Genomic DNA, 18,849 nt, shown 5'->3' on the forward strand with positions numbered 1-18,849 from the left:
CAATAACCACTCAGGTAAATATTTATGAAGATTACAAAATCATTCTGGTTTTAGTAGTAATCATTTTTGAAATAAAAAAATGTTGGTTTTTTTTTTGTAGACATAACTTATAATCGACATAATGGTGTCATCTCTTTCATGTCTAAAATAAGCTGTTGTGAATAGAAATGAACGGGTCTCTGTACATTTAAATTAGATAATCTCCAAACTCAGTTTCTCATTGAGATAACAAAAAAGAATAATGATTTGTACAGGTTTGTGGATGACAAGGCCTGGTGACTAAAATGAAAGTGAGTATAGTAGATGGGGAAGGTGAATTACAAGAGGAAGCAGTGGTCATGGAGACTGCTTCAGGAATCAAAACTAAAAGAAAAAAATGCCAACATGAGCACTTTCTGGCAAAGAAAGTCGTTATTTAGCAAAAAGAAAGACAGTTTCTATTCCACTTTAGACAGAAATGTTATCCAGCTAAGCAGGCCTTTGCCTTATCACCTGTTTTACACTGACCCCCCCATCACACCCCTCTGGCTGGGTGGGAGTTGTCAGTGTTTCAGCCAATGAGAGGACGGTGTCCTCTCATTGGCTCATTGGCAATGAGAGGACACACATTGGCAATGAGAGGACACTCTCATTGGCTCATTGGCAACCAAAAATGTGCATGAGCATTGGAAGCAAATCCAGAAATGCTTACCCATCTCCAGTGCCCAAGATATGCCCACCCTGATTCCCTAAATATGTAGGACTTTAAAGTGTTATAAATAATGCTGAGTAGGGTGTTCATTAAAATTGGGACATCACCAACCAAACCACCCAGCATGGGAGAACCTGCCCTGGTGATGATCTCTTCTCGTGATATGTGTGCTAGTGTGGTAGAGCAGGTGTGGGGAAGCATCGGAGATGAGGATCAACGAACTGGGCAATGGGGTCTCCCCGGGAGCCAGCTCCTCTACTGACCCCAATAGGTACCCTGTTCTCCACCCTTCCCACCCTCTGCCAGGGAAGCAAGGCGCCACCCCTACTCAAGTAACTAACCCCAGCTCCAATACCCCATCCCCTGCCCGGGATACTGAAAGCCATTCCCTGGAAAAAATAGAGGCCAGGTACAGGGCACAGAGGCCCTGTTCTCTGTATCATTTAGTGGTGGTTTAACCTTTTTGCAGAATGCATCCACCTCTCTTTGTCATTTTGGATGCTTTTTTTCAGTCTGAATCTGCACCTGACCTTATCTTTATTAATGTTTACTTATCTGTTTGAAAGAACAGAGAGAACAAACATATAAACGTATGAAATCTGTGTACTTTCTCTCCCTGCTCTGGTTTTAATAAGGTAAATGGAGAGGTTGTTTCATCTCAGTCTAAAGTCAGGATATCAGCTTTTAGAGCTGATAAAGTTTATGTTCCCTTCGAAGGGAGATAAGCTCAAGCAACATAGCATTAATTTAATGAACAACCCGATTGTGTATGAACAAAAGAGTTATGACTTGACATAAAAGATAAGTTTTATTCTTTATTCTCATTAAACAGATCTCCACTAACCTGTGTTGTTCTTCACGTAGAATAACACCCAGTGGGGCCTTTGAGCTCATGCTTTTCATATGATGTTGTGTAATTTTGCACTTGTCCTGCTGTTTAGCTAAATGGATTGATATTTGCACTTGTATCCCAGAAAATGAACCTAATCTTATCACATGTGCAGAGTCCACCAGTGCAGGTTCGGGTCAGGGCCTCATACAGACGAGCTCAGCACTCAGTCAACGCCATTTGACCAGCACACAACTTACGCACAGAATTTATTTTTTTTTTGTTCAATATGCATAAATGACTCTGTGTTCAGGAATATGAATGCACTGCCTCTCCATTTGTTGAAAATAAAGCAGCAAATTAAGTGGTTGTCTATCACTAACCCATGTTGTAACCCATGTTTTTATCCAGTTACTCAGAGAATTAAAGGCAGACCTGGACAGATTGCAATGCTCTATTGGCAATTTTCTAAAATATATACAGTAGATTTGTTAGGATTCAGACATACAATAGAGATGTCTATGGTTCTTAATTGCCACATGAGAACCTCAATGACTATTTAGCTCTACTGGAAAGACCTGTCCTGTATTGTCTCTAAAAATGCCATAGAGCATCAACTGCTGTCTTTTGCCCACATAGGGAACTCTGTTGGAAAATAAAGCTCCTCCCAGTTATCAGTAATGCCAGATGGACAAGATAATTGATATCCTATTTAACCGCCATTGCTCTGGTTGTGTATTTCGCAGGTTAACATCTACTGCGAAATCCAATAACTTTTTTTCCAGGATTACCATACTCTCCTACCCCTTCAAACATATAGCATTACAACATGATGCTGCCATCACCATGTTTTACTGTGTTTTTTTTCAAGGTGATAGGGTTTGTTTTCCATCAGCGATTTGTACATAAGCCAAAACATTAGTCTTTATTGGCATCAAAGGAATCTTCCACATGTGTGTTTCTTAAAAACTGCAAACAAAACATAATGTTCTTTTAAAGAAATGCTCCCCATAGAGGCTTACCAAACCCAGCCCAAAAAACAGAGGAAAGCAAGCCCTACCACTCTGCCAGTCTTCACCAGATTGTCTCTTCCTTGCCCGTAGGAGGATATCTCCAGAGTCAGTATGCACCGTTTGCCTTCCTGTGTTCTTGTGCTCACCCTGCCCTCAATAGGATGGCCAAAAAACTTTAGGCAGAAGGACATTTTTCAGGGTCAACTTACACTAATCATGCTGTACCAACAGGAAATTTGATAAGCACATTATTCATATATTCCAAATATATCATTGAAGACAGACTAGATTTTTCTAAAACCCTTGCTAAAAACATATAAATGCTGTCCTATTTAAAGGTATAGAAGACAATCTCTTGGCTTTAAGTTCTGAAGGCATCATCGTTTGTCACACACGCCAGTTTTTGTGATGTGCTCACCTAATGCCAATGCATTTGCTCTTGCAACCTAGAGTTAATGTATCCAGTTACCTTTTGGCGTAGCTCTACTGGTATCACTCTATACTTTGGAAATGTCTGAGAGTCACAAGAAGAAAACTATCTCCAAAGTTTATGGGAAGGCAATGAAGGCCTCAGAAGAAAGAAATAAGTCAAAATAAGTATTTGGGAGTTCCATACCACTATGGCTGAAGAGCAGGAAGGATGGACTTGCATACATGCAGTTACTCAAATATAACTTGGGCATTTCTTACCTACATTTTCCGGAAATGATCCACTTTACAGAAACTAGATTATGGTTCTGCATAATATTAATATAAATTCATGGCCACTTTATTAGGTACACCTACCTAGTACCAGGTTGGAGTCCCTGTTGCCTTCAGAACTGCCTTAATACTTCAGGGCATAGTTTCTATAAGGTACTAAGCACATTCTTCAAAAACATGGGGAATTATTGATATGATAGCATGCAGAGTTGTTGGCTGCATTTCCATAATGCGATTCCTGCGTTCCACCACATCTCAAAGGTGTATCTATTGGATCAAGACCTGGTCACTCTGGAGGCCATTTAAGTACAATGAACCCATTGTTATGTTCAAGAAAACAATCAGAGATATTCAGGCTTTATGACATAATGCGCTATCCTGCTGGAAATAGCCATTAAAGGATGGATGCATTCTGGTCATAAAGGGATGGACATGCTCAGCAACAATACTCAGGTAGGCTGTGATGTTGACAAGATGCTCAAATATTACTAAAGGCCCCAAACTGTGCTAAGAAAATATCCCCAACACCATTAAGCCAACGGCCTGAACCATTGATACAAAGCAGGTTTGACACATGCTTTCATGTTGTTGAGGCCAAATTCTGACCCTACCATCAGCTTGAACCTCTGAAGAACTGCTGATCACTGCATATTTTCTCTTTTTTCAGTCTGTAAACCCTAGAGATGGCTGTGTGTGGAAATCCCAGTAGATCAGCAGTTATCGAAATACTCAACCCAGCACATCTGGCACCACTAACTGTTTGGTTTGATTGCCTGAACGCATTGAGTTGCTGCCATGTGATTGGCTGGTTAGAAATTTGCGTTAAAGAGCAGCTAGACAGATATTCCTAATAATAGGGCTGGTGTGTGTAAATATACATTAAAGACAATTTGTGTTTTTTTTTTATCTCTAATTAGGTATGAGACTTTGAGATGATTTACAAAAACATATACATTTGCCTTCTTCCCTATAAAACACCCACAAAAAATTGTTCTGAAAAGAGATTGAATTCTATATTTGTCATACTTAATGTTAGTATATTGATGTGAAAAAATTCTGTAGCCTACTGTATTTTGGTTCTCACTAATGATTAAAATGTCAAATTAGTTAGGACATTCCACTTGAGAGTACTAATGCTGCCACCATCTGTTTTAAAGGGGGACTGCTTTTCCCTTACACTTGTTCCCACTCCCGTAACAACTAATCAGGGGGTGTAGGGGTAGCCACAGGGGTGGCAAGTAAGTGTACGTAGTGGCCCTGCAAGTAAGCCAGCCCCGGGCCATTATCTAACTACGCCCCTGCTCCAGGCTGCCACCAGCCTGCCACCAGCCTGTCTGCCTTCTCATAGCCCGCAATCAATTTGCCAGCTTTTTCAGCTTCGTCAATCGTCATCTACATGTTGAAGCTCACTACTTGTCGGCATTCCTGATCATATCACAAACTCACACTTAACATTTAAGCACATGTCGGCCATATCTGCCAGATCATCAGATTTTGAGATTTCTCTAAAGAAAGATTTATTGATTGCACTACTAATAGACCTGGCCTGAGCTCTGCTGCTCCTCAAGTTAGTTTGAGCCTCGTGGTTGCCTCTGATTAATGTGCATGGGTTATCAGGTAAGATCAGTGGTCTGCAACATGTGGCTCTGAAGCTACATGTGTCTCTGAAGACCCACTACAAATGGCTCCTCTGGACTTAATTCAAAAATGTTAAAGACATGAAAAGAACAGCCTTTAAACTTCCCGTAGCCTGAAGATGCCTTGGAATCCCCCAGAATGAGTTGGACAAACAAACAAACCTCTAGTCAGTGGGGCTGAGGTTGATTTTTTTTTCATGAACTTTACTTTCAGAAGGCAAGGCAAGGCAAGGCAAATTTATTTGTAAAGCACAATTCAGTACAAAGACAATGCAAATTGCTTTACATGATTAAAATATAGGAAAATAAAACAGAATCAAAGCAAGTAGGAAAAAATAAATAAATAAATAAAAACTGGCATCCTACTGTACCATCACAAAGAACACACACCAGTATAGCTCCTTCAGTAATGATTGGTACTAAGGAGAAAGTTAATGAATGACGAGATCCGGAGCTTCTCTGCAGATCCTATCTAGCTGTGTCATTCACCCAGCAGATGGAGGAAGTGCTGATGACAGCAGGCCTCCCATAGACCCTTTGATCAAACCACAAAGTACAAAACTGTTACCCTGTTGTTACTTTAAGTAAGCTAATGAATGACCAAGCAAGAGTACAGATTGTAACAGAAAGCTTCTGCTCACAAAATACGTATCAGTGTTATCTACCTATTGAAGGAAGTATTTTATCAGTATCTACATATTTATTAATAAACTTTGCTGATCAGATATTTTGGTTTATTTATACAATATCTAATTTAGAGGGGTGAATGTGAGCTTGTTGGCATGGTATGTTTAGCAAGTGAAGCACACTATAGTGCAGATATGGTATATAATTGGAAAACACAATATAAAATACAAAAATTCCCAAAGGGACTAATTTTCAGCTTCCAAATATACAGTACTGTACCGGTAAATTAGAAAAGCAATTTTTTTTTCTTTTTTGTGTTCAATATATTTTCAGATATAATAGAAGGTTTTAGGCATTTTTTCATTGTATCATACTTTTTTACTCCCATATTTACTTAAGTAATATCTTTATTGAGGTAATGCTATTCTTACTTTAATATAGCTTTTGGCAATTCTACAGAAATCCCTGAGGACAGTAAACGCTTCTTTAAACCAAACATGCACAGGCACAGAGACACAACTAGACTTTTTTACACACGCTTCCTTGTTCTAGTGTTATTTTCTGTCTGCTGAGCTCATGTTACAATTCACAGAACAAGTATGTAGCGTATCTTTACACTGGAGCTGGAGCACTGCTCTTACACAGGTTACTTGCTGTATTAGTTTCAAATCCTTGAGGTTTTGAGTAGCGTGATTTGAATATTTGTGGTATTTGCTTAATTTGCTAATGTGTATAAATGTTAGTTGTTTAATAAACATGGCTCTAAACACCACAAAGAATAACAAACAGAACCAAAGAATAACAAACACACACAAAAAAGGGCTAAATAAATAACAGAGCCAAGGTTGCAGACTCCTGATGTAAAAGATAAAAACCATGATCCTATCTTAATACAGCTAGAGCTTAAAGCTGACTGTAACTAAATGTTCATCTTAAAGGGAAAATATTAAAACTGCTCCAAGGGACGTATGAGTTGGGGTCCTTTCCGTCAGTGCATATAATCACAAGATTTGTATTTAGTATTACACTAAATAAAAAAAACAGATCTAAAACAGTAAGAATTTATTATAATAAGTGTGTGCGCCCATAATTTGAGCAGGTAAATAAGGCTACGTTCACACTGCAGGCCTTGATGCTCAATTCTAATTTTTTTGTGAAATCCGATTTTTTTGCATTGCCGTTCACATTTCCAAATATATGCGACTTGTTTTTGATCTCCTGTGTAAACTGCAGTAATACAACTAATTGTCCCGCATGTGCAGTAGAGGACGCAATGACGTCACAGGCCAGCATGCTCTTTTTTTCTGGAAGTAAACATGGATGTTATTGCTGGCGCGCATATAGCAGCCTTTTCCAACCATAAAAACACAATATTTTCAATATGGTTAAATATAAATACTGCTCTCCGCATCATCATCTGCCATGGTTGTTATTTTTCTTGCCGCTTCTGCGTAGCAAGATGCATAGTAGTGACCTTTGTCGGGTATTAATGACGTTCCGACCTGGCCGTTCAGACACAGGTCGCATTTGAAAAGATCAGATTCGTATCGGATTTAGGACCACATACACAAGTGGCATGGGTTGGATTGGAAAAATATCGGATCTGTGTTGTTCAGACAGCCATGAAAAGATCAGATTCAGGTGGCATATGGGCAAAAACATTGGATTTTGGTCACTTCAGGCTGCAGTATGAATGTAGCCTAAAATGAGACAACCAAAGTAATGAATATTATCTCCTTGAACCCCAGTCGGCCTCGGCAGATGGCCGCTCACACTGAGCCTGGTTCTGCTGGAGGTTTCTTCCTGTTAAAAGGGAGTTTTCCCTTTCCACTGTCGCTACAAGCATGCTTAGTGTGAGGGATACCGAGTCATTGAGTCGATGCAATCAACCGGTTTTCCTTAGATAGAAAACTTTGAATCAATTTGACTGTATGATCTGGTTAACTGTAAAGCGCCTTGAGATGACTTGGCACTATATAAATAAACTGAATTGAATATTTTTGCCCTGATATTAAGTTAGATATAATGGTCTTGAAAAAGGATAACAGAGTTGTTAGTTGAGTTATTGAGTTTCTCTACTCATTCAAGTACATTACTTAAGTACAGTTTTTGGTAGGATACTCCGTCTTTTCCACACAAAAAAAAAAAAAAAACAAGAAAAAACTTGACTGCCCTGTAGGACTGTTTTGGTGGGTGGGTGGTATTTAAACTCGGGAGCGCGCGCTGTCAGTGGACGCGCCCCCGTGCCCTCCCAGCGCTGCCTTTTAAAGCAAACTCTCACAGCATGCTATTTCCCACTTGGCCAGAGGAAGGGACACGGTGCGGAGCTCCTGTGTCTTTCATTCCACCACCCTTTCCTTCGTCACCTCCATCCTCCTGGTTGTTCAGTTTAACTCTATAATAGTCTAATTTCCTCAGTTAGCTTGTTTCCGTCATGTATCGGTATTTCGGGGAGCTGTTGAGCCGCTCTGCGGGAAGTGCCCTGGCCTCGGGATGCGTCGATTCCGCTCTCCCGGCTTCCTCCTCCCTGATGCGGGTTCGCCGCTATGCCGACGCGGCCGAGCAGCCCGACGACCCCAACTTCTTTAAGATGGTAGAGGGCTTTTTCGACCGCGGTGCTGCTATCGTGGAGGACAAGCTGGTGGAGGACCTGAAGACCAGGGAGAGCTCCGAGCAGAAAAGACACCGGGTCCGCGGCATCCTGCGCATCATCAAGCCGTGCAATCACGTCCTGAGCGTGTCTTTTCCAATCAAGAGGGATAACGGAGAGTGGGAGGTGGTGGAGGGGTACCGCGCCCAGCACAGCCAGCACAGGACACCATGCAAAGGGGGTGAGAAGCGATCCCTCTGCTCTGCTCACAGTTAGCTTTAGCATGTAGCTTCAGTTAGCAGGGTTAGCTTCCTAAACAAACTTCCAGGCACTGCAGCAGGTGTCCAAACAGAGCTTAACAGTTTCCTCCAACTTAATAAATTTTATTCCTCTTAAGTTTAAATAAAAAAACACATTACTTCTTTATAATAATCAGCATTTTTTGCTGTTTAGTGTAACAGTTTGCAGTGACCTTCCTGTTTACCTGTAGCTGCAATAGGCTATGTCACCCAGGCTGAACTTTACTCTCATTATAAACATGTTAGGAAAAGTTTCCAAAAGAGTTTAATGTTTCATTTGAGAGAAAATGGAAATATTCTAAAAATAATACCAAGATCATATAAGTAGGCTTTGACATATAGATGATTAGAGCTTTTTTTAATGTGACACATAAAGGATGTACCCCAAACTGACTTTAGATCAATGAAATTGACATAATGTCTACTATTATTTCCCTAATTTATGATGCATTAAATGTTTGGAGTTTTAACAGTGGTGGGAATAATTGACTTCTGGTGGTCCTTTGTGCATATTTTCTGGCTAAATTTGTTAATCTATAATGGGTCTGAGAAGTTTCTGAATAGACCGGCTGAATCTGGTTGTTTTGGTTTGTATCAATGATGATCTGAAGATTTCCACATATTAAGCTGTTTCTAAGGAAGCTGCACAATTAACACTGCTGTGATAAATCCAGCAGTGAAAGTAGGAGCTGCAGGAACAATGGTGGAAGCATGCTTTTTTTTAATCATCATTAACAAAATAATCCTTTGAGCGTTTGGTTACAAAGTTCTTTCCATGCCCCATGTATAATATATGCCTCCTTTTTTAAAATGACTTCCACACATTCAAAATAAGATGCAGCATGATCACAGCATCAAACACCTCTTTTGAATACTTTTCTCTGAACAGGAGTTTTCAAGAATGTAGTGAAATGCTAATATCTTTCCCCACATAAGTCAGTCAGACAGAGCATTTTGAAAGTTTAATGTAAGCTTGTGGACAGTTACTACTACTGATTACTAAAAAAAAGTGTTTCATTGAAATTTCAGTCTGACTTAAGTTCTTTTCCTGCTGTATGGAGCATGAAATAATGCTACACTGCTGGTCAGCTGGCTTAAAGAAGGCATCTAAGCATCTTTCCTTTTAAGATAGGTTGTTTGGAATTTACTTTCTAGTTGCAAAAACGCTGTCATGTGTGGAAACTACAGTGGTACGCTTTCATACAGGCTTGATACAGGAATAAATGGCCAGCCAATAAAATTCTATTGTATTGCTATGCTTTAATAAAAGTAAGAGTTATATTATACACAAAAAGCAATGATAAGCCTTACTAAATATAAGGTGTTAATCTTATGTTTGTTTACTGCATACATACCACTTTATTCAATATATTTGTTTACTATAGTACCTGCTTATGGTTTTATATATGTAAATGCTTCTTTTGTCAAATTTAAAGATGGGATTCTCCACATGACTCATTGTAGTAGCTCTAATAATTAAAGTGGCTGCTTTGTATATATTTTAACTTACAAATGTGTTTGGATTTGAGCTGGAATATTTGAATAAATGAGGGACGTGAATGGAAACAAATCGGGCACATGTGTGTAAAGAAGGGAGGAGGTGTGTTTGAATAGGCACTCCTATTTATTAGCAGTATTAGAGGAAGGGGGGGCCCTCTTTGTAGAAAGGGAGACACCTTTCTGTTTGTCAGCCCTTTAGTGTTCATGGTTCAGTGCTGAGAAGTGGACGAAAAGGTGTGTAAACTCTTCAAACCTCTCCTGTCTGTAGACATATTCGGGGAAAATCAAATGTGCATAATACACAGTGGAGAGTTTGTCTATAGAGAGAGCATTAGCATCTAAACTTTAGATTGCTACTCAATCATTAATGCCACATGGTAAGTAACTATTGCCATTTGCTCCTCTAGATGACTGAGTAGTAATGGGTGGTCTTTATGAATAATTAACTCTCTGTGAGTCTGTGTCCCATTGTAGAAATTTAAAAAAGTTGCATAAAAGAAGTCTGTTTGTATAATGAATACCTGTCATGAGCAGATGGGGTCCTTAGATTGCTAAAGTTGTTTTTTGCATAATATAACCCCTTATGTGCATACATACATGGTAAGCTAACAGCTGCAGAGGTAGGTCAAACCATTTTCCCAAAGTTTAAGCTGTTCTTTAATCTGTTCTCACAGAGTAATAAAGATATAGAATAAAATATTGAAAGCACTATAGACAGTTGGACACTTTAGTATCAATGAGGTCTTTAAAAATGAAGCTTGAAGAGTCTAAAGATATGTGATTATCTCTGTTAAATGAAACGTTTTTAAGCTTTTTCGTGGTCCATACAGTGCTCCCCTGAAAGAGTGAGAAGAGCTTGAGTAGATGATGGGAAAGCTGCATGTATTACAGGAGAGTTAACGGGAACGATGGTCGGTGAGGAAGTTATTACTAAAGGCTGAGATACACACAGGCTGATTTGGCGTCTGATTGGATTGAAAAATGGATCGTATCATGAAAATGACATCTGGCTGAAGAGACACGTGGTGGCAAAGTAAAACACGTCCTCTTTGTGGGGAAAATACAAAGTGAATCATCTGAATTGCAAATTAAATATTAAATTAAACAGAATATTTTTTTATTTTAAAAGATTTTTAGTAGGGAATTTTGATAAAAGTTTTCAATAGATTAATTGATTACTAAACAATCTCTATCTGCCGCCGTAAAATAAGCAAGGCAACAAATGTTTTTTGGAGTTTATTCAAACTATCAGAGATCAAGACTTTCAACCGATTACTGGAATGCTGAAAATGCTCTGATTTCTCTTTGTTCTCATAAAGAACAACATGAACATGAAAAACAACATTTTATAAAAACCTAATTGCTTATTTGAAAAGTCTTTTAAAGGTAAAAGTAAGTCTGTGTTTAATAGTTACTGGTGTCCTACAGGCATCTACCTCATGAATGGTAAAAAAAAAAATTGTTTCAGGGTTGTTCTTATATTTGCTCATATTTTAACTAGTTTAAAACTGATATCAAAGTCGAACACGAACCAGAGATTTGAAATCATTCATAACGCTGTGATAGTTCCTCTATAAGATTTATAAACTGACCTTAAACTGAGGTGTTGGGAGTCACTTTATCACTTGCTGTTCCTGGAATCAAACTTCCAACAGTTTATATAGAAATCCATCAGATCTTACTTTGAGTTAGAGAAAAAAAAATTCTATTGTTTTTTTTTTTTTTCTTTTTTGACATTTCAGATGTGCAATATTTTGTTTCTGGTTTCCCATTATTCAAATTGGGATGGTGTAGCTGTTGTGTTGATTTTAAACCAAATTAGTTGATGATAAGAACATAAGCAACAGCTGTTATCTTTCGTGCCGTTTAATGATTGATCCAATGTGTAGACCCTTGGCTAAGGTCAGATCAAACTACAAAGTGCAGGTGTCACTGTGTGTGCGCACTCATCCTCCCCTTTAAGATCCAAAATGACTAATAGACGTCAAACCGGACATTTACATGCAGGATGGGTGGGTAGGGGTATGAATGATTTTCATTGGCTGCATAAAGATGGAGTAAATGTGTGGGACGATCTGGTGCATCTCTTGTCCTTCAGCTAGCAATGCACCAAAGGTCAGGGTCTGCTGATTTCAGCTCCATCAGCAGGTAAATCCTGAAATATCAGGTTTTGTTTATAAATGTTGCAAAACGGGGGGAAAAAAAAACAACAACTCCTGCTTCATTTATGCAGTTGCTAGATAAAGGATGAGATCCAAAAAATGAGGATGTCCGTTTAATTAAAGACATCATGTGGAAGATTTACCCCCCTTTTTCTTATTATTTATATATCTGAGAGCACTGAGAAGTAAAATCAGAGATGCACCTAAAGCTGTTAGCCGGCATTAAAATATCTTTCTAATGAAAGGCCTACAGCCCTTCAGCAGTGGTTTAATAAATAGAATCGATGCCTCCAAAAAAAAAAATCCTATAAACTGTAATTTAGTTTAATTATGGCACAATGGTTTAACAAGTAAGTTGACTGAACCCAAGATTAGATCAGATCTTCCTTTGTTATTGCTCAGAGGGAGAATAAAATCTTTACAACAGTCAAACTTTATAGCAGATATAAGAATATGGTTTTGGTGCAAGGATGTTTTAATGGTGATAATGAAGTAGCGGTAATTGCAATGATGGAAAAGCTTATTAACTAGCTGGACCGTATAGAAATATGTATAATATCAAAGGTCTGATTGGTAAAGAAGCTTCAATTTTTAAAATGAGATTATTTTTAGAAGAAAATACTACATAGTATATTAAATGAAATGTGCAGCTGGGTAGGATAAGCTGAAAAATGGCATGTAATAATTGTGCAGCAAGAGATTACTTCAAAGAAAAATGCTAAAAACTATAATTTCCTATTTGTTCCGAGCAGGGATGTTTACCAGCTGCTGGAAGGGATGATAACAGCCCAATTATAGCCAGATTTTACAGCCAGATTCTGTCCTTTGTTAGAGCAAAGTGTTGTAGATTTGCTTGGCTGGATGTGTGGGTGGGGGATGGATAGATGGCCATGTTTCCCCCCCCATTTAATTTGATCAGTATGCTCTGGCCTGAGTCAACTCGGCTGATCTTTGGATGAATGGAAAGGAAGAAAAAGGGAAAGGCTCAGCTGCTGCGTTCTCAGAGATGGAGCTTTGTTTTATGTTTCTTTCCTGTGACCTTTTTATTTAAATCTATTCTAATAATGTTAGTCCAGGATTTAAAGGTTATTCTGCAGAAACCAACAAAGAAGGCATTACTATAAGCTTAGATTTGCTTGCTGCTGAATTTGCAGATGGAAAAATGCGACGTCACCCTCAGGTTTCTCTCAGAGCTCTTGCTCTGGATGTCCTATTTTTATAATTGCTCTTAAATTACACTCACACAGGCTATGTGCCAGTAAGACGGAGCGGTTTAAAACGCATAGCCTGGTTTATGATCTCACTGCAGGGCATATGTTACTGTAGCGACTGTAGTAAACGCCAGACAACAGGAAGCGATGAGTGCAAGTTGAGGGATGGGTTCAGAACGGAGGCCTGTGATTGGTTCACTCAGTTTCCACCCGTGCAGCAAAGCACACATGAATTCAGCGATGGGCACCTGAGTGTGGAGTGATTTTCGACCCCTTAATGTGGTGTTGAGTAATCATGAGTACAGTGTCCTTTGTTTTACCCTCCTATCTAATCTGTTTGCTCTTTTTTTCTGGCGCTGTGCTGCATTTACAGCAGACAGTATGTGGAAAACAAACGTTTTAGAGCTTTAACATATCAGGTTATCTCACAATCCACTGACACAGCTCTGTGGCTGTGACTTTGATTCATTTAAATCTTAGAAAAAGCTGCTTAATAGTATTTATTCTTAATAATTGGTCCTAATCAAATGTTGGACATTGAGACAGAAGTGAAAAACACTGTACAGTCCCACACAGACTGGGATGCCTGTTTATTCGCCATATGTTTGCGGTGTCTGTTTGTCTCTTTGGAGTATTTTTGTTAATTGCTTCCCTGTTGGTGCTTCTTCCTCAGGTATCCGTTACAGCACCGATGTGTCTGTGGATGAGGTGAAAGCCTTGGCCTCTTTGATGACCTACAAATGTGCTGTTGTTGGTTAGTTTTTTTTTTTTTTTTGTATTTTGAAATCTACATCAAAGAGCTACATTTGCACTTTTTCATTACTGCTTATATACATGTTTACATCCTAATTATGCTACCCAATAATAAAACTTGCTTGCTCTGTTTTTTAACTGTAAATAATGTAATTCTGCACCATACTTTCCACAGATGTGCCATTTGGGGGTGCTAAAGCTGGAGTAAAGATCAACACCAGGAACTACTCTGTAAGACTTCTTATACTTTTCCCTTCCCTTTCCTCAGATGTGGAAAATAAATGCATGTTTAAGAATCATACATTTAAAGTTTTACTACTTTTTATGTGCCGCTGCACTCCAGGATTTAGTTCATAAGGAAAATTTAATATTTTTTGCAGGATAATGAGCTGGAGAAGATAACCAGGAGGTTCACCATTGAACTCGCCAAGAAGGGTTTCATTGGTAAGTCTGTCTGGTTAGGATAGTTTGTTTGGGCTCAGTTTCTTTGAAGTTTAATCGAAAAGCTTATTCAGTTACTGAGATAATTTGTATATCCCTTATGTTTTCTAAGAGATTTTATGGACTATATTTTCTCACTTGGTTGGACCTCCTCTTTTTTAGACTTAACTTTTCCTTTAAAATTCCTGTATGCAGTACTGTGAACAACCAGTAGAATTAGCTTTTTGTGGCGTACACAGATTTTTTTTTTAGGCAATCGATGGTTTTCTGATGGATGGCTTTCTAGTTAACAGTGTTCTCTGAAAATATGTTGGCCTTCCCTGAGTCAAAACCTAAAAAATTTTTTTTTTATTAACTTTGATCTATAATCATTGAATCGAGAAGTAATAAATGCTTGAAATGCATAGTTCTGCATGTAATAAAATAGTATGATGTACAAGGTAAACTTTTGAATACCAGTTTGCATTGTAAATTAAATGGGTCAACAATGAAAATATATAAAAAAAACATTGAACCAGAAAATGAAACGACTAATAGAAAAGCAAACGAAAACTTCTGCTTGCTCACCAAAGGAGGAGAAAGTTGATGGAAGCTAGCTGTAATTGCTAAGCTGCTAAATGTACAGCACAAACATAAATTAGCTGGTTTAGCTTTGTGTTTGGGTCGCCCTTAACTGGTCACAGGCAGGTTTTATGTGTGTTCAGTGTTGTTGGTTAATTGCCTAGATCCAGTTTTAACTCTCATTTGGAGATAATTTTCACTCAATTTACTGTACAGTAAAGAGGCCATCTTTCCTCCTCCTCTACTAGTCATGTTTGCCTCTGAGTCGGAGCCTTCCTGCACCATAACTCTAACTGTTTAATGGAACTGCCTCTCCCTTTCTTCCTTCCTCTTTGTTTTCCAGGGCCTGGCATCGATGTCCCAGCTCCAGACATGAGCACCGGAGAGAGGGAAATGTCCTGGATAGCTGACACTTACGCCAACACCATTGCACACACTGTGAGTTCTCAAACAGGCATAACCGATCTTGTCTCTTAGATGGAAATGTGGTGCACGCTTTTTTAAAAAAATAGGCCGAACCAAAAACAAGGAATGAGTCACATTTAAACCACGAGCACTGATTTCCTGCCTCTCCCTTCCCAGCTGACCTAAAAGACTCCCCTCCCTTTCTCTCTTAAAGCAGCTTTTGAAATTAAAGCGAGTCTCTTTTTGTTGTTTGTTCATCAGTTTCAGCCAAAGTCATGAGGGGAAAAACAAATTTCCCTTCAATGCTTCCTTTCTCTCATATATATATTTGAAAGCATTTGCAAAGCAGAGAGTTCTTTGACCCTCCCAGGAGTTTTTTTGTGGTTATCTTGTTTTGGGAAGTGTATAATGGGAGTCTCTGCATAGAACAGAAGCTTAAAGGCTGCATGGTTTCAGATCCATGAAGATCAGACCAGATTCTTTTAGCTAACCAAACTTTTGACCGTATCTCTTCAGTAATAACTTCTCCTTTTATTTACCTAAAAATGCATGCTTAAATATTTAAAAGAACCCTAGCATGATTGAAGATGTTGTCTCTACAACAAAAATGCTTAAACTTTAGTCATCCCAGCGTTGGTGCAGTACAAACCCCTTGTTAATGAGCTGCAAAAGAAAGCATTGGATTACTGGGAGTCTATTCTAACTTTGTAGAGCATTGGGTCAGTGTGCTGCCCCCTCCCTACCTGTTTCTGTTCACTGACAATCGGGTGACTCACAGCAGTTTACTTCACTTTTTTTTTTTTCTTTCTCTCCTACCACATGAAAGTCTTGAACTATTTACATTTGCAAAAATCACAGTCATTAATATGGTGGAAACTAATGGAGAGCCACTAATCATACTTTATTGGTGCTGTTTTAAAAGCTATAGGGGATAAAATAGCAGTATGTCTGCTTAGCTGGCATCTGAATGTTTTGACCATATATACTGTTTGTTTTTTTAGATACGTGCTTAAGTTTAAATAGATTTCACAAGAAATAAATGAATGCAATGAACTGTGGTCATGAAACTGCAACATAAAGTTGTGCATCATCAGCATATATCAGAGATGGGGGATCTGGAGTCATCAAGTCATCTCTATGTCATGTATTTGTTCTGACCAGGTGAGTCCAATCTGCACAGATTAAACCAGATTGGACTCACCTGGTTCAGTGGCTGGGTAGAACAAATACATGACAAAGAGATGACTTGTTGACTCCAGATCCCCCATCTCTGGCATATATATAGTAAGTTTTCTAAAGCTCTATAATCCAAACAATTGGACAGAATGTCATTGAAAAAACATTGTTTGTGATCCATTCCTTGGAAACGCAGACAGAATTTTTATTTTATTTCTTTAAGGTTTATAAATTCCCATTTAAAGTTGTTCATATCTGCCAAGGAAGATCCAGGCTTATCTAGAATATAAAACGATCCTTCCTACTTTTCCAGTCTTAACCAGCATATTATGATTGTCTGCTTTAAAAGCATTAGAAATGCAGATTTTTTTTTATACAAAATTATAACATATAAAATTATATGAAGAAGAGTCTGAGAATTAGAGGGATGTTCACCTAAAATCCTAACATCTTATAAGTTGATGTTATTGTGATGATTAGTGTTGCACCGATGCCATTTTTTGTTTTTGGCTCCGAGATATGAGATCTGCATACTTCTTAGATGTAAAATAATTGACTAATACAAAGTGAATCCAGTAGAACTTTTTATTGCCTATCTGGGTGACAATAGTTGAATAAACTATTGGCTCTCAAAATGGTATTGGTGCCCTAATTGTTGGTACTGGCAAGATACCGATGCCACCATTTTAGTGCAGGATCGTGGCCCTGTCCAATATTGGTATCGGTATCAGTGCAACACTAGTGATGATAATGATAAAAGTGATGTTTAAAAAGACCCATTACTCCTTCAGTCTTTCTTAGGTAACTGTGTATTTTTTGTTCGGTCGTAGCCTCAAAATCACAAATACTCATGAAGAAAAAAAACACATACTTAAAATCATGCAAGTTATATTGAGCATCTCTTAGCAGCCGCATTTAATCATATTCTTCAACATTTTCAATAACCCAATGGGAAAATGATGAAACAAAGGAAAAAAATAGAGTTTGATGAATTCACGCAGTTTTATTCAGTTTTATCATGTAGTTGATAAATCAATATGCTTATGACTGGAAATTTATCACAATAAAAATAAACGATATGATAAATGCCCACTACTAAAGGTGGTTGACATAAAGATGCACATAATCCTAAAAAACATGGACTTTTAAAACCAAAAACAGGTTATTCTGTTGTTATGGCTTATTAATTCTGTAGGAGGGGTTGTAAATCCTGCTAACTAATTTATTACATTTCTTTTATTAGGATACTCGTAATCAAGGCCCTTCAGAAGACGTCAAGATAAATAAAAGTTTTCGCTATTAACTATTAATTAACAGCAGTTAACAAATGCATCATTTGTAAAGGATTGTTGAACTGTGTCTGTCCTTTAAATGACGCCCTTTGATCCAGATGACTGAGCTTTCTGAGAGGTGACAGATTCCTGTGTGGGATAGCTAACAGTACAGGGCTGTGGGTAGTTTTGTATTGATGTTTGGTGAGATTTATTCTTTCTAAACATAAGGTAGTGCATCCATTTTTACTGCAGTCATAGCCAGACCCTCCCATTGATGTCATCCTCAGGCTGTTCAGTCCATTCATTTTCAAAATTCCCACATTCTCCATCTTAACACAAGAAAAGTCGAACTGAACTTTCTACCAAATATAACTTGGGCTTCAGTGATATGTGACCCCTGTGTGTGCACTGTGCATGTATGTGAACATGTAATGGACTCCTCCTTGCATGTGTTCACAGGACATCAATGCTCATGCATGCGTGACAGGAAAACCCATCAGCCAGGGAGGAATCCACGGCCGCATCTCGGCCACCGGACGTGGAGTTTTCCACGGCATTGAGAACTTCATCAACGAGGCGTCCTACATGAGCATGCTGGGCCTTACACCTGGCTTCCAGGACAAGACCTTCATCATCCAGGTGCATAGTACTCTGATTTATTATTTTATTTTAGAGTTTCTGTATGCAACATCAACTACTGTTAAAACACAGAAACTTTAATTTGAACTGTTTTGAAAAAAAAAAACGTATTTATTACAAATCGTAATACATTGAAATGGGACACTATGTGATGAACTAATAACGATGTAGTGCATCATTTTGTAGTGAGTTGACAAACATCCACAATTATAAAAATCATTTAAAAAAATCTATTTTTTTTTTTTTTTTTTAACAGTGTCCTGTCTGGCAATAAGAATGATTGTCTTGATGCCAAAAAGAGCCCAACAGATTTTACTTTCACAAGTGTAGCAGTATGGC

At 38.3% G+C, this 18,849-nt stretch overlaps 1 protein-coding gene across 1 annotated transcript; it reads left to right on the top strand.

The window, feature by feature from the left end:
- Positions 1 to 7,783: 7,783 nt before the first annotated feature.
- Positions 7,784 to 18,510, top strand: LOC107085541 (glutamate dehydrogenase 1, mitochondrial-like; the record flags this gene model as incomplete). Its single annotated transcript, XM_015375904.1, has 6 exons — positions 7,784 to 8,330; positions 13,935 to 14,015; positions 14,190 to 14,245; positions 14,395 to 14,458; positions 15,360 to 15,454; positions 18,331 to 18,510. Coding segments are annotated over exons 1-6 (873 nt in total), but the record flags the coding sequence as incomplete, so codon positions are not given.
- Between the last annotated feature and the right edge of the window lie 339 nt (positions 18,511 to 18,849).

The sequence above is a fragment of the Cyprinodon variegatus genome, unplaced genomic scaffold, assembly GCF_000732505.1.
Source record: "Cyprinodon variegatus isolate N-32 unplaced genomic scaffold, C_variegatus-1.0 Scaffold127, whole genome shotgun sequence".
NCBI lineage: Eukaryota > Metazoa > Chordata > Actinopteri > Cyprinodontiformes > Cyprinodontidae > Cyprinodon > Cyprinodon variegatus.